The sequence below is a fragment of the Asterias amurensis genome, chromosome 19 (assembly GCF_032118995.1).
Source record: "Asterias amurensis chromosome 19, ASM3211899v1".
In the NCBI taxonomy this organism is placed as follows: domain Eukaryota; kingdom Metazoa; phylum Echinodermata; class Asteroidea; order Forcipulatida; family Asteriidae; genus Asterias; species Asterias amurensis.
In genome coordinates this window covers 13,325,104-13,351,887 of record NC_092666.1, presented here as the reverse complement: position 1 = coordinate 13,351,887, position 26,784 = coordinate 13,325,104, and the positions used below count along the sequence as shown (strand labels likewise).

The window sequence follows — 26,784 nt, the reverse complement described above, 5'->3', positions numbered from 1 at the left end:
TAACCTCTGAGACCCGTTTCTAGACATAATAAATTGAAAACATATAAATTGCCAGTCTCACATCTCAACCTTTTAAAAACCTTTACAACAGAGTTCAGTTAAAAACCAAGAAGTAAAATCTGTTCAAAAAGATGAGTTTTCCCTACTCCTGGAACTAATTTATTTCGGTTTCGTCCGGCTATCGTCTCCCCGATAGCCAGACGAAACCGAAATAGTACTAGGCGTGCTATAGAAGCCGAGAGACGTGTGGATGTAACTGCAACTCCTAAAACAAATGTATAAAGTCTCCTAAAATAAACGCTGAAGATCCCAGGTCATAATACATGTAATACACAATTTTTTTTTGAGTTGCAAATTTGTGCATATTTTATGGATGACTCAGCGTACCACCACCTGAAGCCGCTACATCATTTTTTAGCGCATCAACTTTAGCATAGTGTGGTGTCTCCCCGCTGGTTGCGGAACCTAGACGTCTAGCAATGGTCTAGTGTTGAAGAATCCGAGGGTCGTTTCTATGACAATAGCCGGGTTGCGCATGCGCTTCAAACAGATATTATGTCGCCTGCAAATAGGAAGTATTTTCAGTGAATTTTGTTTCAAGGAAAACCTTTTTATTGCCACTAGAGGTAAGTTATTTTTAATTATACAAATATTTACAGAAAGATTATAATCTTTTAAAGCCGTTGATGTAATTTTAAGTGAATTTTGTGCCCAATGGAAGGGTTTAAATTGTTGATGAATTGTGAGAAAAAAATTATGTTTTCATGACCCCCGTTTGTGTCTGTCTCTATGTGTGTGGAGCGTGTCGCGCGCTCAATGCCCCACCGTTCAAAGGCCCGCTGTGACCCATGGGCCGAACTGCAAAACACGCTGAATTACATTATGGTGGTAGTGGATTGTGTGAACATTTTATCAGTAATTTTTTATAAAATAGAGCATAAAATAGCTAGAATATTACAAGTTTAGGTTTTGTTAGGCCTTGATGTTTATAATAATTTATATAGGCCTAATAATAAATACTTTTTAGTGGTAAACCTTTGTGATTTTTGTTTTGTTAATTAAAAATAAAAAGACACCATTGTTTTTGTGACTATTGTCCATTCTGCCTTCATGTTATTGTTCACATCTTTGAAGACTTTGTAATGACAAGTATATAGATTGGTATTTTTTGTTGTTTTATGAACAAATGAGAAAGATTTTAGTGAATGAAATGACTTTGATTCATTTTTTATTTATAAAAACATTTTGTTTGTGTATAATTTATTATAATTTGTTTTAACTTTTACTAGTTTTGTTTATTTCAGTTTTTTACATTATTTTTTTATATTTCTTATTAGCATTTTTTCATGTCATTGTTAAATCTGTGTTTTTTTTAATATTTTAAAGTGTACTTTTTTTCCATTTTTTATTATTTATAAAGAACTGTATTGTAAACTATTTTTTTTCTTTAAGAATAATACTTAGTGTGTGAAATTTACTGAGCTTAAACCTATGTATTCCCTTACTGAATGCATTTTAATTCATTTCTAACACACTAATAAAAGTAACAAACATTTATATTGCTACTGACTTTGCACTATGAAATGATCTAGCCACTTTGCGTATTTAGCCTTGTGCGCATGCATGTTAATTTATACCCGTATCATTCATCTTATAGTGCACTTGATGGAATTTATCTATAATGATTTACAATCCACAGTTGATCACTGATGTCTTGGGCCAAGACTACTTGTAACTTTGTAGGACAAAAAAACACAATGTCTACAGATTTACACTAAACTTACAAAATTTGAAGACAATGGTAGTAAAAAGCTTCCCTGAAAATATTATTTGCTGGGGTGCTGAAGTTTTTGAGAAATGAGTAAAACAATGTCATGAAAATAATTTTTGTCTCAGTGATCATGAGACAAAAATTAACTTAGCATGTACAAACGTATTTTCATGACATTGTTTTACTCATTTCTCAAAAACTACAGCACCTCAGCACCTAATTTTTTTAAAGGTATGCTTTCTACTATCATTAACTTCAAACAATGTAAAGTTAATGTCAATCTGTGGACATTGTGTTTTGTGTTACAAAAAGTACCCAAATCCTTTAAGCCCAAATATCCAAATTTGGTATTTATTTAAATACCATTTATGCTTGGATCCACTAAGCGAGGATACTGGTTCTTGACAATTACCAAAAGTATACTACGTGCCTTTTTTAATGCATCCCTCACCTCATTTACATTCCAAGTTAACCCCTTTTCTATTTTCAAAGCTCTCATTCCTTACTTTCCTAAATGTTGTTAAATGTTCCTGTTAGTGTTACATATTCCCATCACCTGCATGATTTTCATAGTCATTACTAACATCACATCTAACGTCGTCCATTCTTCTTCCTTCCATACTCCTCTAACACCACAGTACGTATTTAGCAAATTTGTTTAGCAAAAACAAGAGCGATCAGTCGAGCAACTGTAAACTAAGCCACTGTGTTTGCTGAGAACGTTTAGCCAACATTTTGTACTTTGACTATATCCGCCGTCCCTCTGACCAAAGGGTAAGCACCACCAGCCCAGGCAGAGTGGATACGGTGAGGGCCGAAAGGCCACCAAAGGGGAGGGTATGCAATGTCATCCGCAAATTCAAAAGAGCATCCTGTCTGTGCGAACCAGACGTCGTACCTTCAGAAATTGACCTCAACAACCAGGTCAACGGAGGACCGGTCGCAGGACCCACTGCGAGCGTCAAGGTTTTGGCACATACCAATCCCAATGTCGAGATTCACGAGGACCATGTGAATCAAGACGTAAGTGAACTGAAGGAGGAGGTGGCTATCGAGACCAAGCCACCCTCCAAGAAGAGTGCTAAGAGGGCTGAGAAGAAAGCTGCTAAGCAACTTGCTCAGCAGAAGGAGAAGGAGCGGAGAGAGGTAAAGGAGGCAGAGCGACAGAGGAAGAAGGCTGCAAAGCGGTACGCTAAGAATGCAGCCAAGGAGAAGGAAAAGGAAAAGAAAGCTCAGCGACGTGCTGGGAAGAGCACCAAGAAGCACTCAAAGAAAGTTCACTCCCCAGAAACATCGAGCAGCGGTCGTGAGACGCTGACGACAGAGTCCATGTCTGACCACTCAAATGAGCAAGGCAAAAAGCCGACTTGTGGTAAGCAACAGTTTAAAGAAAAAACAAACGCTTCGTCTTGCAAAGCCCATCAGTTTTGCTAAACCTCGAAATTATCATTTGCAATAATAATGATCATCTAGGTGTAGAACTGTAGATGGTATTTTTGTCAGCATTCTTTGCAAGGACAAAATAGAATTAGCAAATTTTGCAAGGATTTACGTGATTAGTGTGACTCTGAAACAATAATGAGGAGCCTTGAAGGACTTTAATTTGGTTTCTCTACTTCAGTGAAAGCAGTGACGTACCCAATTAGCGTCATCAGCGGCAAGCTCGCCTTGGAGTGACGGATCATCAAACTATGTGTGCGGTATTTTTGTCTATGTGAACACTTTCCGTTTCAGAGATAAAAAAAACAAGATGACTATGGATTCTTAAAAATGTGAGAAAAATACATCAGGAGGAGGTCCAGTGCATCCAATATGGTTTACCTGCAGATCAAGCCTTGGATCAAGTTTGTTTGAAATTGTCAAAACATCTGAGTCGTTGAAGTTTTGCTTTCCTCTTTCTTTTTCTTTGTGTTTTGTTTCTTTTCACTTTCAGCATCATCTCCCAACTGACATCCATTGTTCTCACTTGTGTACATACTAATCATTCTCAGCTTCTTTGCATACAAGATTAAAGACACTGGACACTATTGGTAATTGTCTAAGACCAGTCTTCTCACCTGGTGTACATGAACATATATGCATAAAATAAAAAACCTGTGAAAGTTTGAGCTCAATCGGTCGTCGAAGTTGCGAGATAATAATGAATTAAAAAACACCCCTGTCAAACGAAGTTGTGTGCTTTCAGATGCTTGATTTCGAGACCTCAAATTCTAAACTTGAGGTCTCGAAATCAAATTCGTGGAAAATATTTCTTTCTCTAAAACTACGTTACTTCAGAGGGAGCCGTTTCTCACAATGTTTTATGCTAATAATTATTTTGAGAAGTTACCAATAGTGTCCACTAGCGTCATTGTCTTTTGAACAAAGGTAAACTTCACAGTTTGTTCCTTTGTTCCTGTTTCTTTCTGAAGTTTGTTAGTAGGATAAATGGGTCAGCTTTACTGGAAGGTGGGATGGTAGGTTGATGCCAATGATAACATTGTCACTTATTATCTGATTTTATATTTACACACAAGCAGATCCTTGTCATTAGATTGGAGGATTGTATGTCACTTGATGGCAAATAAAAGTACCATTGCAGGCTACGTCATTCACCGTGCATTTTTCGTTCCATCCGAAAAGTACTATTGCACGCTGAGTAAAACATCACTGCGTGCGCATGTCTAGTAATTGGTAACACAGCAGTGTTACAAGGCACATACTACATTCAGCATCTGCGTGTCTCAAAATAGCTGTACAAAACGCACTTTGTCACTGTTGAATCCAACATGCCGACCCAAAAGAAACGGGTGTAATTTCACAATTAAAAATTGTAGGCCTACACTTTATTCGTTTTGAAAGTTGTATCCTCCAATCAAAATGACAAAGATCTACTTGGATGTTATATAAAACAAATAATGAATAATTTTCATTCATGCAATGGTGAAAATATTTTCATTCGTCAAAAGATGGAGTGCTCCATTCAACTTGGCTCCGCCTCCTTGAATAGAACATTCCATCTTTCAACTCATGAACATATTCGCACCATTGCACTCATAAACATTCATTATTTTGTATAATAATCACAAGGTGTACTGTGGACTGTTCCATTTCACAAGGCGAACTCAGGTAAAATGGAAGAGCTGAGATTTCATTGAGTCCGCGACAAAGCAAGATCAAAATGCCTTCAGTAGGCCTAGTTGTTTTAATAACTTACAAAAAAGATCCTGGTCATTTGAAATTGTTATAATAAAAAAAATAGAAAACTGATCCACCCGTCTCGACCCCCACTCCCAAAACCACCTCTAAACAACGTGGACAACTCCATACGTAGACACGACACCGACCAACTTTTGTCCGCTGTGACACGACTTTATACCGACCTAAACATGTTTGGAATTTTCGGGGAATTACCCTGTGAAACTTCCTATATTTATCCATTAAGTTTTGGAACACTGTGGAAAAAATTGTGGCAAAACAAAAGATGACACATGACATGTGTCTTCACCAATCAAATGATGTGATGGTTTATATAAATAAGGAATTAGTGCACTTTTTGGTTTCAGGTTTTAGTAAACATGTAGGCCTAAGAGAAAAGAGAACACAACTTTGATAGTAACTTTTGGCGAAAAACCCTATTAGTTTTTGCTTTGTCATGTTTGTGCACAGGTACTAACACATGTTTGGTCAGTCCACTGTTTTCATGCTTGCGTTCACCACTAACGTTGGCCTGTTGTGTTCTTTGTTTTAATGGCAGAGTGTCATGGCATTTGTAAAGAAGGCAGGCTGTAATCTTTCATCAGAGTAGGCCAAATATATTTTACCAAGTTTAAACAGTTCAGGGTACAATGAGCTATCGAGGAAAGCCTGTAGAAAATAGCCTTATTTAGTGCATTTAGGTAGATTTGATGTTTAGACTTTTGAAATAGTTCTCATGATCATTAATATCTCAAAACAGATTGTTGTTGTTTTTGTCCCCTATTGTATAAGCTGGATTTATACTTTACACATGATCAGTACTTGAAGCACAATACACGGATCCATTAGGCTTCGCCCACGGCGCACGTGTGAGCAAGAGCTCACGTCTCTCCAATGCCATTCTGCACAACTCTGCCACGCGCGCCAAGCATTGCGCATGTATGCCGGACTATATAGTGTCAGACTTTTGTTGGTCAATACGCCGTGGGGCTGAGCTTAATGGATCGGTCTATTACTTCATCAACGATGTCTAGGCATTCGATTTTGAGAGAATAAATTTAGCTGAACTTATAAAGTGCTTACCAACCAAATAGACTACATTTTGTCAGTGTCCACTAAATGGTATAAATTCACCAAATGGCTTGACTTTTTGACCCTAGCAGAGTCTCTCGAAGGCTAAATCCACGAATATTTTGATCATGTTTTTTATTTTTGCTTCAAAAGGCTTAGATGAGGCTGTAGACAACCCCCATTTGTCTGCTTCGTCCGACTACTACTCCGCCAGCTCGTCCAGTCACGACCCGACCCACCCTGGATGTTTCCTCCCCGTCCAGACGACCAGTCCCAGCCATCGCAGAGTAACCACCACACCCATTGGAGGTTCTCTTGACAGTCAGTCCGCTGATGCCGTCCCTAGCGTAGAGGACCCAGTGAGCACTGACGATGTAGCAGGAATGTCGTATCGATCTGAGCGCCATTCCCCCGTCACGGTGCATCAACAATCCAGAGCGTCATCCCCTTCCCCGTCGTCGTCATCCGTGACGAGGGCGTCGCCAGCTGGTACGAGGACCCCCCGCCCTCCCAGCGGCCACCCACGTACGGATTATACACCGTCGTTGAAAGCACGTCCACCGTCATGGCGTGCTGTTCAAGCTGGAAATAACATCTTGGACAACAACCAAGGTTTGTCTTAGAGCCTAGGTTGTACCATAGAGCCTGGTTCATACTTCCTGCAAATACAATATGAATTTTGATGTCGCAAGGCTGTTTTTGCAGCAAATGTTTTGCAGGAGTTGCTCACAAGTCCACTGATTGGAATTATTCATTGTGAATTTGTGACGTGAAAATTTATATCACATACGCAGGAAGTATGAACCAGGCTTTACTCACTGTGGTCCAGTGGTTTTGACTTGCAATCACAAAGTTGTGGGTTTGAATTCTCCAAGCTAACTTCTGATTTCACAAGTATCGTCGTCTAGTTACTGAATAACAATTTCTGTATTCAGTCCAATTATGTTCATAATGATAGACTTTAAACTAATGTTTGAATGAGAGACATTGGCTGTTTGCCAGCTTGGTGTTCATATCTCCTTGTGGGAGTTTGCCGAGTTCCCTTGATGGGAGATCATCTTCCTCACCCTTAAGACCCTTTTACTCTACCGACATCTGATTCAGGTCGAAACATACACGGATCGAGTCCATGTTAAAATACAAAACTATTTTACGTAAACTTTTGTAAATGAGTCTATTTTAATTATTGGTAAACTGATAAAAAATTGTAACAAACTGCACACCAAATAATGTGAATTGAAATTTTTAAACTGTATCTGATTGGCCAGGTCACTATTCACGCTATGGAGAAAAAGATGTCAACGCCAACTTGCGCGTCAAATCCCCGCCGAGTAAGCCACAACACCAAACGCGACAGCAGCCCGTTCGTGCAGTACACCCACAAACCGAGGTAAGAAAACTCAGCACATGTGCTTAAATTGTAATTGTGTTCTTTTTCTAGTCATGGAAAAAAAATTCTTTGGAAGAGCAATGGATAATGTAAGTTTTGTATTGCAACATCTTTTGGGGTGGAATCATTAGGGGTTGCGCATAAAGCGTTCACCTCCATCTTGCCGATGTGGCTCTGGTTGGATCCCTGGCTATGGCATGTGAGTAGAGCTGTGCCTTGGCTCTCTACAATGTCAGTGTTTTTCTCCAGGCCATCCGGTTTTCCTCCCTCCACAAAAAAAAAATCTCTCACTTCCAATCTCTGGCTCTGATTCCATGAAAAAATGGGTCGATGTGGCTGGCTGCCAAAGGTGCCCTCGCTTGCCTGTAGCTTGCGGACAATCTATGATGACCAGGGCTCAATTTCATAGAGCTGCTAAGCACAAAAATTTGCTTAGCATGGAATTTCTACCTCGATAAAAACAGGATTGCCAACCAAATTTCCACATGATTTTCAGGATGAGCAAACAACAGCTGAATACCAGTAACAAAAAGTATGCAACAAGTGGAAATGTGGTAGGTAAACCTGTTTTTATCAAGGAAGAAATTTCATGCTAAGCAAATTTAAGTGCTTAGCAGCTCTATGGAATTGGGCCCAGGCCTTGTGTTTTGTTTATGAAGGGGCACAGCAATTTTCCTCCTGCCCCGCGCGCCTCCTGTAACAGTTCTACCTCCAGAGTTGGGCCTATTTCGTCTAGATGTTTCCCCAGTACTTTTAGAATGGTGCCAAGCACTCCAACCACCACAGTGACCAGTTTCACTTTCACCTTCCAAATCTTATGAATGTCAGGTCTTGAAATAATCCACGGCACCCACAGCAATTACCATGGTGCCCTGTGATTTTGCTGCGGTGCCTTTTGCAGAGTGCCATTGCAAATTGACATGTTCCTCTTAGAAGTGCCCCTTACTAGAGAAAAAATGCTGTGCCCCTTCAAGAACAAAGTTCAAGGCCTGAATTGTTATAAATGTTTGTAAATTTTTAATATTTTATGTCATCATTGCACAAGCAGTCTTCTGTCTTTTCATCACATAATGTTTTTCTTTGTCAACAGGTTTGATTTGAAATTGTTGTAAACTTTGAATATTTCTTTTGCATTATCAAGCAGTGTCTTCGGTCTTTTCATTTTCTCATGTTCTTTGTTGTCAGGTTACATCGCATAATCCACCGTTTTCTCGTCGACAGCTGACTACTCGCCGTTTCCACAGCATTGAGGATCTTTACGATGGCGTTGATAATCTGCAGTTTGAGGATACGTCCGGGTCTCTGTCGCCTGGGTCATCGACTGCTAGCAGGTAAGATTGGAAGCTTGAGAATTTGTTTTCTCAAGTATCTTTTTTTTTATGAGAAGTCGTGAAGTGAGCATGTTGCCACCTACTTGTAAGGCTGAAACAGGGTTACTCTCTGCACAGTCAGTAAGGATGTAGACATAGTATCATCCACTAGGAGCATGGCTGGTAGAGCAGACCAGAAAACACTTTTTTTGGTGTGAGATATCGCCTAACATCACATATTCAAAATGAGGGAGCCTTACTGATTAGGGTTATCGACTCAAAATAAACTGCCACCAGGGGCCTGTTGTAAACTGCCACCAGGGGCACGTTGTCACCTACTCCTGGGGCTGTAACAGGGTTACCCTTTTCACAGTCCCTTGGGATGTAGGCGTGGTTGGCACTAGAACGCGAGGGGAGTTGGGAGTTTGGGTTTGGTCTTTTTGTCAGAGTGCCCACAAAGAAGCCAAGCATTTCCTGCATTTTTTTGCACACAATCAAATTCCTTGATTTTTCATCAGTGAGGTCATAGTCCATGTCTTTTTTTTTCACAGGCGCTCCAGTTATAGTTTGGGTCAAAGGGCAAGGGTCGGCTCCGCCGACCTTAAATGTCCGCCCATCCCTGGAGCCTCTCCTCCAGAGAGAGCTAGCCATGTCAAGGTGACAGGACGCGGTTCAAGTACTGACTCGAGCAGTTATGAGGTGAGTTATTCAACCCATGTCCTCTTACTATTATTATTATTATTATTATTATTATTATTATTATTATTATTATTATTGTTATTGTTATTGTTATTGTTATTGTTATTGTTATTGTTATTGTTATTGTTATTGTTATTGTTATTGTTATTGTTATTGTTATTGTTATTGTTATTGTTATTGTTATTGTTATTGTTATTGTTATTGTTATTGTTATTGTTATTGTTATTGTTATTGTTATTGTTATTGTTATTGTTATTGTTATTGTTATTGTTATTGTTATTGTTATTGTTATTGTTATTGTTATTGTTATTGTTATTGTTATTGTTATTGTTATTGTTATTGTTATTGTTATTGTTATTGTTATTGTTATTGTTATTGTTATTGTTATTGTTATTGTTATTGTTATTGTTATTGTTATTGTTATTGTTATTGTTATTGTTATTGTTATTGTTATTGTTATTGTTATTGTTATTGTTATTGTTATTGTTATTGTTATTGTTATTGTTATTGTTATTGTTATTGTTATTGTTATTGTTATTGTTATTGTTATTGTTATTGTTATTGTTATTGTTATTGTTATTGTTATTGTTATTGTTATTGTTATTGTTATTGTTATTGTTATTGTTATTGTTATTGTTATTGTTATTGTTATTGTTATTGTTATTGTTATTGTTATTGTTATTGTTATTGTTATTGTTATTGTTATTGTTATTGTTATTGTTATTGTTATTGTTATTGTTATTGTTATTGTTATTGTTATTGTTATTGTTATTGTTATTGTTATTGTTATTGTTATTGTTATTGTTATTGTTATTGTTATTGTTATTGTTATTGTTATTGTTATTGTTATTGTTATTGTTATTGTTATTGTTATTGTTATTGTTATTGTTATTGTTATTGTTATTGTTATTGTTATTGTTATTGTTATTGTTATTGTTATTATTAATATTATTATTTCATCTTATCACAGCATGCAAAAGAAAGATCGAGTCGGGTTACGTCCTGTAGCCTTAGATTTGCCCTGGCTAATCAATTAATATATGGAATTTTTTTCTCCTTTAACAACAGCCAACTTTTGCCTACGCTGCCCAACCTTCAGCATCCGCCATCCGGATCCCATCTGTATCTCGCAATGCCTCCATGATGCAGGAGCGATCAGTCAGCGAGATCACCACCGTGGCCCGGGCGAAAGCGAAGCTGCAGGAAAGATCAAACAGCGAGGGCGACAAGGATCGGAAGTTGGTTCGACAGTCACGCTTCAGCTCAGCAGCTCAGCACTCTGTTCTTGGCACCGTATGTATCTTTAGTAGTTTGGCTACCCTTCTACTGCCTGAATGTACCAGGGCTCGAATTCGAGTGAAAAATCCATAAGACCAAAGGGCTTGTTATTAAAAATATTTACTAGCCCAGGGGTCGATTTCACAAAGAGTTAGGACTACTCCTAACTTAGGACTAGTCCTAGGAGACGTATGGCTATTCCTAAGTTAGGACGAGTAACTCGTCCTAACTCGAAAAAAAAGACTAGTCTTAACTCTTTGTGAAATCCACCCCTGAGTTGTTCTAGTAAGACCAGGGGTCGATTTCACAAAGATAGTCCTAACTTAGGACTAGTCCTAGGACTCTTTAGGAGTTATTAAAACTAAAGTTAGGACGAGTTACTCTTTGTGAAATCCACCACAGAACAGTTTATTAAGCATACTGTTTTTATTTAAACAAGCATTTATGTCATCCAGTATAACTTTTAAGAGAATATTTAGTTCAATTGTATAGACGATGTGACCTATGACATCACATGTTTACAAAAGAGCCACAGAGCCTGGACTTCCTGCAGGCACAATTTGTACACATCCTAATGGAAGAAATCATAAAATCTTATATTTTATGGAGATTGGCACTGTCTAATTCTTATCAACTTTTGATATGATAAAAGGGGGCACATCTCAAAACTTGTCCAGCTTTTACTTTCATAACTCTTGGATTTATGTGGAAATTATGACACAAAATGTTAACTTTCCCATTGGACCAGTGTAGTACAGTGCCTGCCAGAATACTTCAAGAATGTACAAGGTCACACTTGTTGTAAACAAAGGTCACATGGTCTATAATTATGGGTATAGGCCTACTGTACTTCATTGCTCAATATAATTGAAAGGTGTTTATCAAACTCAACGTCAAAATTTGAACACAAAATAAATAGAAACAGGACTATTTGGAGTATCTGTGGTAAATCACTGAAGTGGATCGTCCTATCGTTTGTTCTAATTCCAGGGAAGAACAGGAAACAACTCCAGCGGCTTTGACAAAGGAGGCTTGGTTGGTCTGATCAACTTGGGCAACACCGTAAGTAGCCGGAACATCTTTGAAACATACAAAATAAAATAAATGCTTTTATAAGGTGCTTCACCCTTTCAGCTGCAATGGTGCTTTACATGTACGACTGCACTTCAACCTCATCCCCAGGGTGTGTGGAGCGGTTACAAGGTTGACCGCTCTCTCACCCTGGTATTGGATCATTCGCATATCCAAAATTTGGGGATCCGTATGCAAACTAAAATAGTCTGGCTCCTTTTTGAAATTCACATCTTCGTCATAATCTCGTAGTACGGTACCAAGTTTAATAGCTTTTTTATACATTGTTGGTTGCCGGCGGCTGGCTGTACCTATGAATATGGAACATATTCTAATGTAAAGTCGTAAGGAGTTTCCATCCCAGGGGTTACTATTGTAAACATGTATATTTGGTTTGCGGTAACACCATGTGTGTATCTTCTTGCCAGGTAGAGTTTGTTCTTAGAGAACTGTCTTGCTTTATTCTACTGTCGCGGAGTAGATAATCGGAGGTTCGGGAGAGTTCTCAGCTCTGAAAAGAACTGTCCTGTAAACATGGTTGAAAATAAAGTAAACCATGGGGACGAGGTTGTCTGCACTATACCCTGCTTGGGCCTTGATGGTGACTTTAGTTGCCCAAGATAAAAACACACACAAGAGTCGCTCGAGTACAAAGGCCATTTGTTCAAACTGTATTTGTTAATGTTCACCCTCAATACCCAAGCTTACAATCATTGGAAAGAGAAGTATCAGATCTTTCTATCGGATCTTTCCGTCGGATCTTTCCATTGATGTTAAAATAAAATTGGGTTTCTATTTTGTAGTCACTTCAAATTGGAGTCGAAGAATCTGAAATGCCAAACACCTACAGAGCACCATATGGTTGTGTGCATTTGACACATTTATCTGGTGTATCATTTGGATAGGCTACACAAAAGAGAAATCACTCACTCTAACATGGCTTCCTGTTTTTGTTTGTTATTGTTCTTGCGTCCACAGTGCTACATGAATTCCATCTTGCAGTGTCTTGCCCAGATCGGAGAGTTGAAGGATTACCTCCTCTCTGGTGACTATCTGAGAGACATCAATCGCAAATCGGCCGGTGAGGGAAACCTCATCAAAGGTAAGGTCTCCATTATTTTATTTTATAAATTCCCAGTCAAAAGGTTCTTTGAAAATGAGTGATTGCCCTTCTGCCCCCCACCCCCCCCAACAAATTTTTTTTTTTTTCTAAATAAAAAAGGCCCCTAGGCTACCATCTGAAAGCCATTTGCAAGTTAGATTTAAAGAATTTCTGGTAAAATTACTTGCTTTAGTTACAGAGTAGTGGTAATAAAGTCTGTTTTGAGCAAATATGGCTCATTAGGTCAGTGTTGTTTATTGCAAGTTGAAAGTGTTAGCAGCTTTGATATACCTGTTTACGTGTATTGTGTTATGTTGTCATTTGAGAAAGACTCTGCTAGAAATCGAAATGTCAGGTACCAGACAATATTCAAATCTAACTCGCAAATGGCTCATCGGGAAAGCACCATGTCTATTTTGAGAAGTGTTGGTTCTGAAAAGAACTGATGGTTGACACCTCAACTTTTCGATCAGTACGCTCTGATTGTCTTCAGGAGAATGCTGGACTCTGTTTCTCGATGCTGCTTAAGTCTGCCTTGGAGATTAACTTGTAGTTGGGCTTGGCTCAATGGTACACGAAGGAGGGAACAGGAACAGAATAAGCTTAAGTTTAGCTCAGTGTAGCGTGTAGGCTGGAGCTTGGACTAAACCAAAACTGATTTTTTTTTCTTCAGGATTTGCGGATTTAATGAAGCAGCTGTGGGAGCCCAAGAAGAGAGAGTCTGTGGCACCCAACAAGCTTCACTTGGCCTTTCAGAAGATCTCAAAGCAGTTCCGTGGAAGCAAGTAAGACAATTGCCAATGGTTTCTTAAATTTGCTAAGCACAGGAAATTCCTACTTAGCAGAAAGCAGGGTGCTGTTTTTTAAGGTTTAGCTGCATAGCCATTTTCAGATAGGGAAGACATATTGTACTTTAACACCTGGGCCCAATTTCATAGAGCTGCTAAGCATACAAATTTGCTTAGCATGAAATTTCTTCCTTGATAAAGACAGGATTACCAACCAAATTTCCACTAGATTTTCAGGATAAGCAAACAACAGCTGAGTACCAGTAACAAGCAATATGCAACACAATTTGGTTGGTAATCCTGTTTTTATCAAGGAAGATATTTCATGCTTAGCAAATTTTTGTGCATAGCAGCTCTATGAAATTGGGCCCTGGTTTGGTTAGGGTAAATTTGTATGTATACACCCAAACCAGACAGGGCACTCATATATAGTCCACCATGCCTCAACAAGGATAGTTGCCCATGGTTTCATAACTTTGCTTAGCACAGAGAATTCCTACTTTAAAGGCAGTGGACACTATTGGTAATTACTCAAAAAGTTTATTAGCATAAAACCTTTCTTGGTGACGAGTAATGGGGAGAGGTTGATGGTATAAAACATTGTGAGAAACGGCTCCCTCTTGCCATAGTTTTCGAGAAAGAAGTAATTTTCCACGAGTTTGATTTCGAGACCTCAGATTTAAAACTTGAGGTCTCGTAATCAACCATCTAAACGCACAGAACTTCGTGTGACAAGGCTGTTTTTTTCTTTCATTATTATCTCGCAAGTTCGATAACCAATTGAGCTCAAATTTTCACAGGTTTGTTATTTTATGCATATGTTGAGATACACCAAGTGTGAGTACTGGTCTTTGACAATTACCAATAGTGTCCACTGCCTTTAATAGCAGAAAGCAGAATGCTGTATGTTAGAGCTGACAAAATAGCCTCTGATAGTTTTAATGTTTTGTGTGATCAACTGTATAAATGAAATAACAAACCTGTGAAATCTGCAGCTGTTTAAGGTATAAACTAATTTTTTGAAAGTTTTCCCTTCAAAATTATATAATGGTAGTACAACAGAACTTGAGCCTGTGTTTGAGACCGCTAGACCACTCAGCTGGCCTGACAGGCCAGGGGTTTTCTTCCACTGTAAAATCTTTAGAGTAAATGAGAAACTTTTGAAGGGACTTTTTTTTCTTTTTTTTTAAGTTTAATTTATTAAAGCAAATTATGTGTTCAGCCAAATAAGAAAATGATCAGTGTGGTCATCTGGGCCTAATTTCATAGCGCTGCTTAACGGTAAGCAAATTTGCATGCTTACTGTATAGCAGAAAAATTTGCTTAAGCCTTAGCCTATTTCACCGGTTATCAGAAAAATTGGTCGGTCATATTGTGCGTTTTCCATGGATTTGCATTGTGACGTCGTTTATTTTCGTGCGGTAAGCACCGGAAGGTAAGCATGCCTTTTCTTGTGCTTAGGGTTAGCAGCGCTATGAAATGGAAATCGGAGAGTAAGCACAAAATCGGCTGCTAAGCAGCGCTATGAAATTGGGCGCTGGTAGGCCAATCAACTGCTAAGTAATTCCGGGCCTAGTCTGACTGTTTTTTTGTTTTTGTTTTCTTCTCTTCTCTGCTTCTAGGCAGCAAGATGCACAGGAGTTCCTCCGTTACCTACTGAGTGAACTTCATGATGAGACCAACACTGCTGCTGGCAGCAAGAAATCTAAAGAGGCTGACGTTCCTGATGATATCTCGTAAGTTACTACCAACTGAAATTTTTGTTTTTATAAAAATAAAATGGACGAATGAAAGAAAGATATGTAACAAATCAACTTAGGGTTACCTTTTCAAAATGTCCATAGATTTACATTAAACTTACAGGGTTTGAAGATAATGATAGTGGAAAGCTTCCCTTCAAATAATATTACTTACTGAGGTGCTGTAGTTTTTGAGAAATGAGTAAAACAATGTCATGAAAATATGTTTGTAGATGATTAAAATAATTTTCGTCTCATGAGACGAAAATTATTTTCATGACCTTGTTTTACTCATTCCCCAAAAACTACAGCACCTCAGCACGTAATATTTTCAGGGAAGCTTTCTACTATCATTATCTTCGAACTGTGTAAGTTTAGTGTAAATCTGTGGACATTGTGTTTTTTGTCCTACATAAGTTACATAGACCCTTTAAAAGCAGGGTACACTTTCTGCAATTGTCAAAGAAGGTGAAGAAAGTCTAAGTAGCATGGAGTACACACGTGCACAAACAAACAAACAAACATTCCCTGCTTACTCTTGAAATACGCAGGACGTAAGTGTGGAATTTCCTGCTTCCCATGAGTTTGGGCCCAGATACCGTACCTGGAATGCGTTTTGGCGACCCCAACCAAAAACTGTTTCTGACGTCACAACCAAAACGGTAACCGAGCTCACAACTCGGTTGTTGTTCAGTCTGAACAGCAGAACCAACAACCAACAACTGAAACAGTTTTTGGTTGGGGTCGCCAAAACGCACTCCTGTAAGTGCTTGGCACTGTGTGATGTCACAATACAATTTTTGTTATAATTGTTTTTTCCTACTTTAAGTGAACAATAGCTTGTAGTATAGTTGAACTACAGCTAGATTTCATAAATTTTAAGCATGTTATTAAGCAATTTTCGTACACTGGATTTGAAAGACTGTGCTGATTGGGCTACGATGGCAGAAGCAGGTAGTGAGTTCCAGAGCCTAGCACAGGATGATATGAAGGATCTCTGATTATGAGAGTGTCGTGGTCGAGTGGTTAAGCGCACCGAATTCAAACTCTGGTGTTTCTCAACAGTAGAGTGTGGGTTCGAATCCCCAGCCGTGACACTTGTGTCCTTAAGCAAGACACATAACCATTGCTTCGTCCTTGGGATGGGATGTAAAGCTGTTGGTCCCATGTGTTGTGTTAACGCATGTACATGTAAAAGAACCCAGTGCACTTATCGAAAAGAGAAGGGGTTCGCCCCGGTGTTCCTGGCTGGATTGGCAGCATATTGCGCCACAGCACCTTGTAAACCGTTACATAAGGATTAGTTCTTATATCTCAAAATTCGCCCCACTCCTTGCAGTAATAATACTTGGCGCTTTGTATCCTTTGGCAAAAGGCACGTTATAAATACGGTTATTATTAATATTATTATGTTGAGAAGTGTGTGATTTGGGGATGATGACAGTATTTTGATGTTGCGTACATGTTGCTTAGTAGAGCAGCATGCTGTTTGTAGGGGGAAGTTTGAAACTGTCAAGTGGATGAGGTAGAAGAGATCACTGGTTTCTTTTGAAAACCCTTCTAGACCTTAAAGGCAGTGGACACTATTGGTAATTACTCAAAATAATTATTGGCATAAAACCTTACTTGGTGACGAGTAATGGGGAGAGGTTGATGGTATAAAACATTGTGAGAAACGGCTTCCTCTGAAGTGCCATATTTTTAGAGAAAGAGGTAATTTTCCACGAATTTGATTTCGAGACCTCATATTTAGAACTTGAGGTCTGGAAATCAACCATCTATTAATGCTTGCAATGTGTAACAATGTTTTGCATTTGAGATTTTAGACCTAATTGCTTTTTTAATACTTTAGGATTTCTATTGATTAAGTTTGTTGTTGAATGTTTTTAAGAATGTTTACTCCCGTTGTTATAATTCAGTATTTTCTTATGTTTTAGTTTGTCTATTTTTCCATGTTCAGCGCCCTAGAGCATGTTTACACATGATTAGGGCGCTATACAAGTTTTGGTGTTATTAATCTGTATGCACACAACTTCGTGTGACAAGGGTGTTTTTTCTTTCATTACTATTATTAAGTTCGATGACTGATTGAGCTCAAATTTTTACAAGGTTTGTTATTTTATGCTTATGTTGAGATACACCAACTGTGAATGCTAGTCTTTGACACTTACCAATAGTGTCCACTGCCTTTAATGCTTTGACGTCATCCAGCCACCATCTTAGAGGTAAAACAATGACAAAACAATAAAAACGTACAGATTTGTACGCGCAGCGCACAGGTTTGGCCAATAAACGGCCGCTTTTTGACCTCTAGGTGAGGGCGCCCTACTCATATGACATCATGTGCATCAGGTCTTTTGTAATACTGACAACTCGTTGATTCACCTTGTTTCCATAGTGAGGAGGAGAAGGCCGAGATCTACTGGGAACGCTACCGCGCCCGGGATAACTCCATCTTCTCCCGTATCTTTGTGGGTCAACTCAAGAGCACCTTGGAATGTCAAACCTGCAAGAGTCGCTCCGTGACCTTTGACATCTTCTGGGATCTCTCGGTTCCTGTACCAGAGGCAAGTTTGATTCAATCCAGGGCCTAATTTCATAGAGCTGCTTAGAGGAATGTTACAGAATTGGTATGAAACAAAAATTGTGAAGATCACAGACTTACATAAAACTTACACGGTCTAATGATGATGATAGTAGAAAACATCCCTTGAAATATTTCTGTCTGCAATGTCATATTTGATGAGAAATAAATAATCTAACTTCGCGTATGGAGTTTATCGCTCAGTGAGCGTTTTATGCGTTTTTGTTTTGGCATTCATGCAATGCAAAATTTGAAATCGATTTTTCACTATTCTCTCATGACCCAGATGGCCGATCGATTTCGAACTTCTACAGGTTTTTCAATTTATGTATATGGTGGATAAAGTGCTTACACTGCCAGCAACTTTTTTGCTAGCAAAACCAATTCTGTAATGTTCCTTTAGGCACAAGAAGTGGCTAAGCACAACCAAAATATGCTTACTAGTACAGAGTTACCAGCCAAAATATCACCTCACATTCACTACCAATCCTAGGACTAGGACAAAGAAATGATGGTTTATTATTATCTTGCTCGGAGACACAATTGTGCCATGACTGGGATTCGAACCCACACTCTGCAGATCAAAAAACGCCAGAAGTTGGTGCTGTTAACCACAAGGCGATGACACATGGAAAATCACATTGTGATCACACTTTTATGATATAGAAATATTGACTGCTATGAAGGGCACAGTTAAAACTAAAGGCCCAAGGTGATTACAAAATAATGACTAGGCCCAAATGTTTAACCAATTAGAGGATTCTATATATGAGGTATATAAATACAAGTATTAACTTTGTTTTGATTATTATTATTATTATGATTTCAGAGGAAAGGAAGCGGTTTCCAGAGAAGGACCAGCTGGGATCGGGAGAACCCTGACTCCTTTGACATCAAGGACTGTCTGAATAAGTTCACTGAAGCTGAGGTACTGGATGGTGAAAACATGGTGGTAAGTCCCTCAACATTACGGGGTTAGGTCTCAACGGTTAGGGTGAAGGTCAACGAGTTGGACAGTACAAAACGATTGATTCAATGTAGGTGTAATTTTTTGCATCGGTAAAAAAATCATTGCCTTGGATGGCCTCTAGCCACCGGGGTAGGTCATTGGGCTGTCAGTAAGACATCTGCTCTAGCAATGCAAAAGTCGTGGGTTCGAATTCCACTCGAGTGATTTGCCTTTCACGGAAGCCTGTAAAGTACTGAGTATGCTGAGTACCGACTATACCGAGTATAGGTTAAAGGGTCTATGTACTTTTTTTTCTAGAACAAAACACATTGTCCACAGATTTACACTAAACTTAAAAATTTTGAAGATAATGATAGTAGAAGGCTTCCCTTGAAATATTACTTACTGAGGTGCTGTAGTTTTTGAGAAATAAGTAAAACAATGTCACAAAAATAATTTGTGTCCTAGCTTTAGCATGTAAAAACGTATTAACCAGTTATGGTATGTTATGGTGTAATATCATAACTGGTTAATACGTTTTTACATGCTAAAATATTTTCATCTCACTGAGACGAACATTTTTTTGTAACTTGTTTTTCTCATTTCTCAACTACAGCACCTCAGTAAGTAATATTTGAAGGGAAGCTTTCCACTATCATTGTCTACAAACTGTATAAATATAACTTAAAGTTAAATGTAAATCTGTGGATATTTTGAAAAAGTTCCAGAATCCTTTAAATAATAAAAACAAATTATAAAAAACCAGTGGTAGGCCTACAAAGTAGTACAGGACGGGGTCCTTACCGACGATGGGTTCGGGAGGGGGTGGGGCCTAAACAAAATGTGATGTGGGAATTGAATGGTCAGGTAGAAGGAGGGGTAGAACATGAGTCTCTTTTCTTTCTTTTTTCTCAACAGACATGTGACAAATGCAAGAAGAAGTGTCCGTTCATCAAATGGTTTTCAATCCAGCGCTTTCCAAAACATCTTGTGCTTCGTATCCTTTTTTGTGGTTAGCTCAGTTTGGTTCCTTTGTTTCAACCAGAAAACTCTGCTTAGCAAATTCCATTGCTTAGCAAGAAGTGAGTTGGGTAAATGTACGGTTGTTTGGCTGGTAACCTATTTTTGCTTAGCAAGAGTTTTCTGTGCTTAGCAAGTAATTGTGCTACAAGTTTTATGAAATGGGCCCAGGTTTTGATGATTAGAGTGTGGTTTGTCAGTTTTTAAACGAGAGTTAACTTCCTTGACCAATCAACATCTCAGATCTGAAAAGATTCAGCGGTCTGCGCTCCAAGTTGACCACTCACATCAACTTCCCTGTACAGGGGCTGGACATGACAAAGTACTGCTCGGAAACAACAGGTAAGTGTCTGGTCCACACAAAACTTGTTTAGCGCAAAATGTCTCCAATAAAGCAGGATTTGACTTTTAATTTAATGCTGTATCAGCTTCTGAGTTCAGGGGTAAAATATTTTAAACTTCCTGTGCCAATATTGACAGCTCATCTTTAAAGGGGCTATGTCGCCTGTGGCTGCACTTTGATTTATGAACTCTCACCCAGCCCAAGACGCAGCCCCTTTAAGTTAAGCCTTGGTGTTTTGTAAAATCTGACCCAGCATTACTAAAATAATCTAAGCAGAATTTAGCTGTCATTTTCTATATTGCTAACGATTTGCATGATAATTAGTTTGTTTTGTTTTGAGTTTGTGTTAATTTCTGGCACTCATTTTCTCAGTTCATTGTATCTCTCATTATAATCCCAATGTTCCATTTTTCTGCTATGTTTATTTTCTTGCTGTTTCACCAGAATATATGTATCTGCTTGTTACATTTCCTTTATGTTTTTAACTCCGTAACATGATTAATTTCATAAAACCTGTAAGCACAACAAACTTGCTATAAAAGCATAGTGAAAGGAAACACCCCAGTTCAATTAGAGATTATCATTACATGGTGTTACCGCAAACCATACTATATGCTATGCTTAGCAAGCTTGTCGTGCCTACCAGCTTTATGAAAATGGTCCCTGCATGTTTTCCTCTGACCCCACCATTCATGTTTCTTCCATCTTCCTACTTCTCGTTCCCTTCATCCATCCTCTCCGCTGTGCACGCTAACCCACAGCTACCCGTTGCATGTACTCACTGTCTGGTAGTGCTAGCCACATCGAGGCCAGCAAGGTGGACATGTTCCAAACAGTGTGGAAAACGTACAGCCAGCCACCCTTGTACGATTGGGACCACCTCCTTGAAGGTGACAGCTTAACACTCAAGGAAAAAAAAAAACCTAGTACACCCTTGGAGCTAAGAATCAAACACTTCTAATTTTCTAACTACCACTTCAGCTGGTTTAAGCTTTTGATTTAAAGACCCTGAACACTATTGGTAATTGTAAAAGACCAGTCTTCTCACTTGGTGGATCTCAACATATGCATACAAAAAAACCTGTGAAAATTTGAGCTCAATTGATCGTCGAAGTTGCAAGATAATAATGAAAGAAAAAACACCCTTGTCACATGAAGTTGTGTGCTTTCAGATGCTTGATTTCGAGACCTCAAATTCTTAATCTGAGGTCTCGAAATCAAATTCGTGGAAAATTACTTTTTTCTCGAAAACTGCTTCAATTCAGAGGGAGCCGTTTCTCACAATGTTTTATACTCTCAATCTCTCCCCATTACTCGTTACCAATTAAGGTTTTATGCTAATAATTATTTTGAGTAATTATCAATAGTGTCCACTGCCTTTAAAACATAAACTCAGCCTTTGACTTTTGACTTGATTAACCTCTCAACCAGTGATTTGCTTTTAATGCCAGCAAAACTAGTATCTTGGTTATGTTTTGGCGGTCGTAACCAATAACTGTTTTGGTTGAATTGGCCATTGGTAAATTAACAGGCCAATGACTGAAACAGTTATTGGTTACAGCTGTGCGAAAACAGAACTCTTGTTTCTTTCCTAAAAAACAAAAGCAAAAATATAACTAGAATTTGCAACTAACAACTTTCCCCTAAAAAATATTTTTTGTTTAATAACATGTCTTCTCACATATATTTTTTAACTGACAAGATATTTTAAAATTTTTGTTCCCAGGTGAGGGAGATTTGAACCGTAGACATGGGGACTACAATCTGGGCGGAGTCTCACAGCATTCAGGATCAATGTTGGGGGGTCACTACATCGCATATGCCAAGCATCTGAGCACCAGCAAGTGGCATATATATGACGATAGTAGGTAAGTGAGGGGATTCACTGGTACCCATTGCAGGCCCCCACTGCCCACCGAAATGGCCAGAGGCTGTCCCATCATAACCTCCAAAATACTCCACTCTATTGTAGCTGAATGCAAAATTGCTTAGACGCTAATAAAATTGGCTTATTTTGCCGGTGGTGTCTCCCCGTTTTGCATCCCCAAGAGGGGCTGGTACCTCTTTAACCCCATGGCTTGGGTGGGTCGGGTGCCCCCATCCAACATGCAGTGCATCTGCTCCCTAGTACTTGGCTCTTGGTTATATCCAAGTGTTTAGGACTCTGGTATTGAGCCTGGCCCCTTAAAGACAGTGGACACTATTGGTAACTACTCAAAATAATTACTAGCATAAAACCTTTCTTGGTGACCAGTAATGGGGAGAGGTTGATGGTATAAAACATTGTGAGAAACGGCTGCCTCTGAAGTGCCATAGTTTTTGCGAAAGAAGTAATTTGTCATGAATTTGATTTCGAAACCTCAGATTTAGAACTTGAGGTCTCGAAATCAACCTTTTAAACGCACACAACTTCGTGTGACAAGGGTTATTTTTCTTTCATTATTATCTCGCAACTTCAATGACAGATTGAGCTCAAATTTTCACAGGTTTGTTATTTTATACATATATTGAGATACACCAACTGTGAAGGCTAGTCTTTGACAATTACCAATAGTGTCCAGGTTGGTGTCCACTGCCTTTAAACTAAGATTGGATTGATGGAATTAAATTGTTGGTTGAATCAAGTCTTTGATTTGAAGCCAAACCACGACTTATATTTAGTGTGGAGAACTATAATATGATTAGGGTTTGTTAACCCACATCTTAAGGTTCCTAAGTTGGGGCTTCCCACAGCCTGCGAAGCAACTTCCAACTCAGAGACAAATATTGCACAGAGAAAAATTAATGTTTTTTTTGTGTGTGTGTTTTGCAGGGTTGATACCATCACCGAGACCAATGTCCCGAGTTCCTATGCATACGTTCTCTTCTACCAACAAGCCATGTAGGAGGAGTAAGCCAAAGAACAATAGCCACATCTTGCCAAGCGAGGGGGTGAGAGCGAGAGAAATTATCACCACCTCTATATAATAAGTCAGTAATCATCATCTCTTAAAACCCACCTGTTTTTTTAACTTTTTATTCATTTCATTCACCAAATTCATTCATTAATTCTTAATTAACTCACCTGGTATTAATTAGTCATCTATTGTTTTCATCACTAATTAATCTTGCAGAACACCTGTTGCTAATTTGTCACAACATCACTTGTGATCAATTAGTCATTTATAAAAATTATAGTCGTCACTTTCACCAATTAATTAGTCGGGATAAATTTCATCCACTGTGCCAACTCTCTCTCTCGCTCCCCTCTCTTGTATGCCTCACCCCTCTGGCATCAAATGGAGGAGTCCACACCATTCATCGTGGGCAAATCCACTCTTCTGAGGGAGAGGTATACCCTCTTGAATTATTTAAGATACTTTTTATATGAAACAGATAATCAACCTGTATCGAGAAGCGATACATTCTTAATTTTGGGGAATTAAGAAATGTGTTTGTGGTTTTTTTGTCGGGGGGCAAAACTCGATGGAGGTTTTATTGTAAATCATTTTTAATCTAAGTATTTAAATATTCACATGGTATTCAATTGTTTTAGTTTTAAAGACCTATACCCAGATATCAAATGCGTGTAGCCAATCAAACAAAAGTACTTAACAAAAAAAATCTGATGTTCCTGGAGTTTTTTGCAAGTACGATCTGCAATGAATGTCCTGTCGTAGAGCTTGTCATACAGTCTGCACAGCCCAGGACCTCACTTGTGTACAGGCTGTTGTTCTATATCAAAAAGTTCTTTTGAAAACTCTACGTAGGATAGTCGGACGAAATCGGTTGTCAGTCTTAACAAGGTCAAAGGTCAAAGTGGACAATTCTTGTTCAGGGGATTTCTGCGGTTGGGGCGATTAGTTTTTGTTTCTGATGGGGTGTTTGTATATTCTGTCTCCGGGGGGAGCAAGTGACAATTGCGTCAAACTTCACAGTTTGTCGCCCGGTCACTTTCTTGTTGTTAATATCCTCAAGCCTTTTAGAACTCGCAATCTAAATTTAGATTGCCTCTCTATTGGGTCTATTCGGATGTTTGTCCTTGGTTCGCTGTTCTTCCCATCGCACTTTTAAACAAAAATCAGAAAATATGGCTCCCATTCTGCGTTTGTCTGTGACCTTTTGACCTGAGAACAATGATTGACAAGGCCTAGGTACCTCCAGGAATATCGCCCAAAAAAATGAAATCGTAAAAGTTTCAAAATACAGAGTAATGAGTTTTGGAAAAATTAGGTATTGGGAACAGAAAAGACCATTTTTCACCCTTTACCGTTTTTTTTTTATTATCAGGATTCAACATCACCTTGATCTCACTTGACCATCCAAAAAGATCTTGATTCCTCAAATTGCTTAATAAGGTCATGGGTCAATATGCGGTCAAAGGTCATTCCTAGAGTAACCCTTTATCGTTATTGGAAGTCGATCAGTTTTTGAAGCCCTCACATTTCAGCTCTTTTTGTCTGTCTTCATTTTGTCCAATTGTTTCTTCGTCTGTCTAATCATTTCATCCATAGATAATTAAAATAAGTTTAAAGCCGTCTGGAAATTAGTTTGCCCGCGAAGTCCCTCTCTGATGTTGGATGGGCCAGAGGCGGTGCATAGTTCTCTTTAACCAACAGTTCTTCCTTACTTTCCGTTATTTTTTGTTGTCGTTATTCAACTGCTTGGGAGACGACTATGAGTGAAACATTCACCAAGCGTTCTGTATTTCATATCAGCAGACTGGTTTCTTGCTGTTCAATCATGCCATTTGTGTAGTGGATGGATTAGAAAAGATCAATAGAAGAGTGGGTACCAGACTCGATGTAAAGGCACCTGGCTGTGTCAGCCATTTTGCTCGGCATGGAGCCGAGAAAATGACAGCCAGATAGCATAAGATCTAGTGATTGGAGTCTGGGTACCGGATATTATAGTTCCACTACATGGTGTGATTGGGCAGGCTTTTCCTTTTACGTTGTTGATTTCTGTCTGTTGCCATGGATACATTTCTGACCGTGTGAATGCCATGGACGAGTAGTTCCTGATAAATGGGTATGCATTTAGTTTCTGACTGAGTTTCAGAATGGTCATAGTTTAGTTTTTAAGTAACAATTTTAATGATTTATAGTCATTAAAAAAAAAAAAAAAAAAAAAGGTCTGAGTAAAAATTACTTTTTAAATATTTTAGTCTTGTTCATTTATCCGATTGTTTTCGTCGTCTATCGCCTTATTTCATTCCATAGATAATTAAAATAATTTTAAAGCCGTCTGGAAATTAGTTTGCCCGCGAAGTCCCTCTCTGATGTTGGATGGGCCAGAGGCGGTGCATAGTTCTCTTTAACCAACAGTTCTTCCTTACTTTCCGTTATTTTTTGTTGTCGTTATTCAACTGCTTGGGAGACGACTACGAGTGAAACATTCACCAAGCGTTCTGTATTTCATATCAGCAGACTGGGTTCCATGCTGTTCAAACATGCTGTCATGTAGTGGATGGATAAGATAAAATCTATAGAAGAGTGGGTACCAGACTCACTGTAAAGGCCACCTGGCTGTGTCAGCCTTTTTCTCGGCATGGAGCCGAGGAAATGACAGCCAGATAGCATAAGATCTAGTGATTGGAGTCTGGGTACCGGATATTATAGTTCCACTACATGGTGTGATTGGGCAGGCTTTTCCTTTTACGTTGTTGATTTCTGTCTGTTGCCATGGATACAGTTCTGACCGTGTGAATGCCATGGACGAGTAGTTCCTGATAAATGGGTATGCATTTAGTTTCTGACTGAGTTTCAGAATGGTCATAGTTTAGTTTTTAAGCAACAATTTTAATGATTTATAGTCATTAAAAAAAATTAAAAAAAAAAGGTCTGAGTAAAAATTACTTTTTAAATATTTTAGTCTTGTTCATTTATCCGATTGTTTTCGTCGTCTATCGCCTTATTTCATTCCATAGATAATTAAAATAAGTTTAAAGCCGTCTGGAAATTAGTTTGCTCGCGAAGTCCCTCTCTGATGTTGGATGGGCCAGAGGCGATGCATAGTTCTCTTTAACCAACAGTTCTCCCTTACTTTCTGTTATTTTTTGTTGTCGTTATTCAACTGCTTGGGAGACGACTATGAGTGAAACATTCACCAAGCGTTCTGTATTTCATATCAACAGACTGGGTTCCATGCTGTTCAAACATGCTGTCATGCAGTGGATGGATTAGATAAGATCATAGAAGAGTGGGTACCAGACTCAATGAAAGGCCACCTGGCTGTGTCAGCCTTTTTCTCGTCATGGAGCCGAGAAAATGACAGCCAGATAGCATTAGATCTAGTGATTGGAGTCTGGGTACCGGATATTATGGTTCCACTACATGGTGTGATTGGGCAGGCTTTTCCTTTTACGTTGTTGATTTCTGTCTGTTGCCATGGATACATTTCTGACCGTGTGAATGCCATGGACGAGTAGTTCCTGATAAATGGGTATGCATTTAGTTTCTGACTGAGTTTCAGAATGGTCATAGTTTAGATTTTAAGTAATAATTAAATGAT

The 26,784-nt window shown here is 38.7% G+C and overlaps 1 protein-coding gene across 1 annotated transcript; it reads left to right on the top strand.

The window, feature by feature from the left end:
• The first annotated feature begins 514 nt into the window (after nt 1–514).
• LOC139951856 (uncharacterized) lies at nt 515–26,051 on the top strand. Its single transcript, XM_071950923.1, has 18 exons — nt 515–626; nt 2,499–3,143; nt 6,173–6,631; nt 7,288–7,409; nt 8,595–8,740; nt 9,271–9,418; nt 10,487–10,711; nt 11,687–11,758; nt 12,746–12,869; nt 13,543–13,654; nt 15,280–15,393; nt 17,795–17,963; nt 18,810–18,932; nt 19,848–19,926; nt 20,193–20,291; nt 21,054–21,182; nt 22,019–22,160; nt 23,105–26,051. The coding sequence occupies exons 1-18, from the start codon at nt 515–517 to the stop codon at nt 23,175–23,177; spliced, it is 3,093 nt and encodes a 1,030-aa protein (XP_071807024.1). The 3' UTR covers nt 23,178–26,051.
• Nucleotides 26,052–26,784: the final 733 nt, after the last annotated feature.

Bases quoted from the DNA above. Each gene is read 5' to 3' on its own strand.
- LOC139951856 (XM_071950923.1), top strand. From the start codon at position 515: ATGACAATAGCCGGGTTGCGCATGCGCTTCAAACAGATATTATGTCGC. The intron at 8,741-9,270 runs GTAAGATTGGAA...TTTTTTTCACAG, and splicing joins GGGTCATCGACTGCTAGCAG to GCGCTCCAGTTATAGTTTGG. The intron at 18,933-19,847 runs GTAAGTCCCTCA...TTTTCTCAACAG, and splicing joins TGGATGGTGAAAACATGGTG to ACATGTGACAAATGCAAGAA.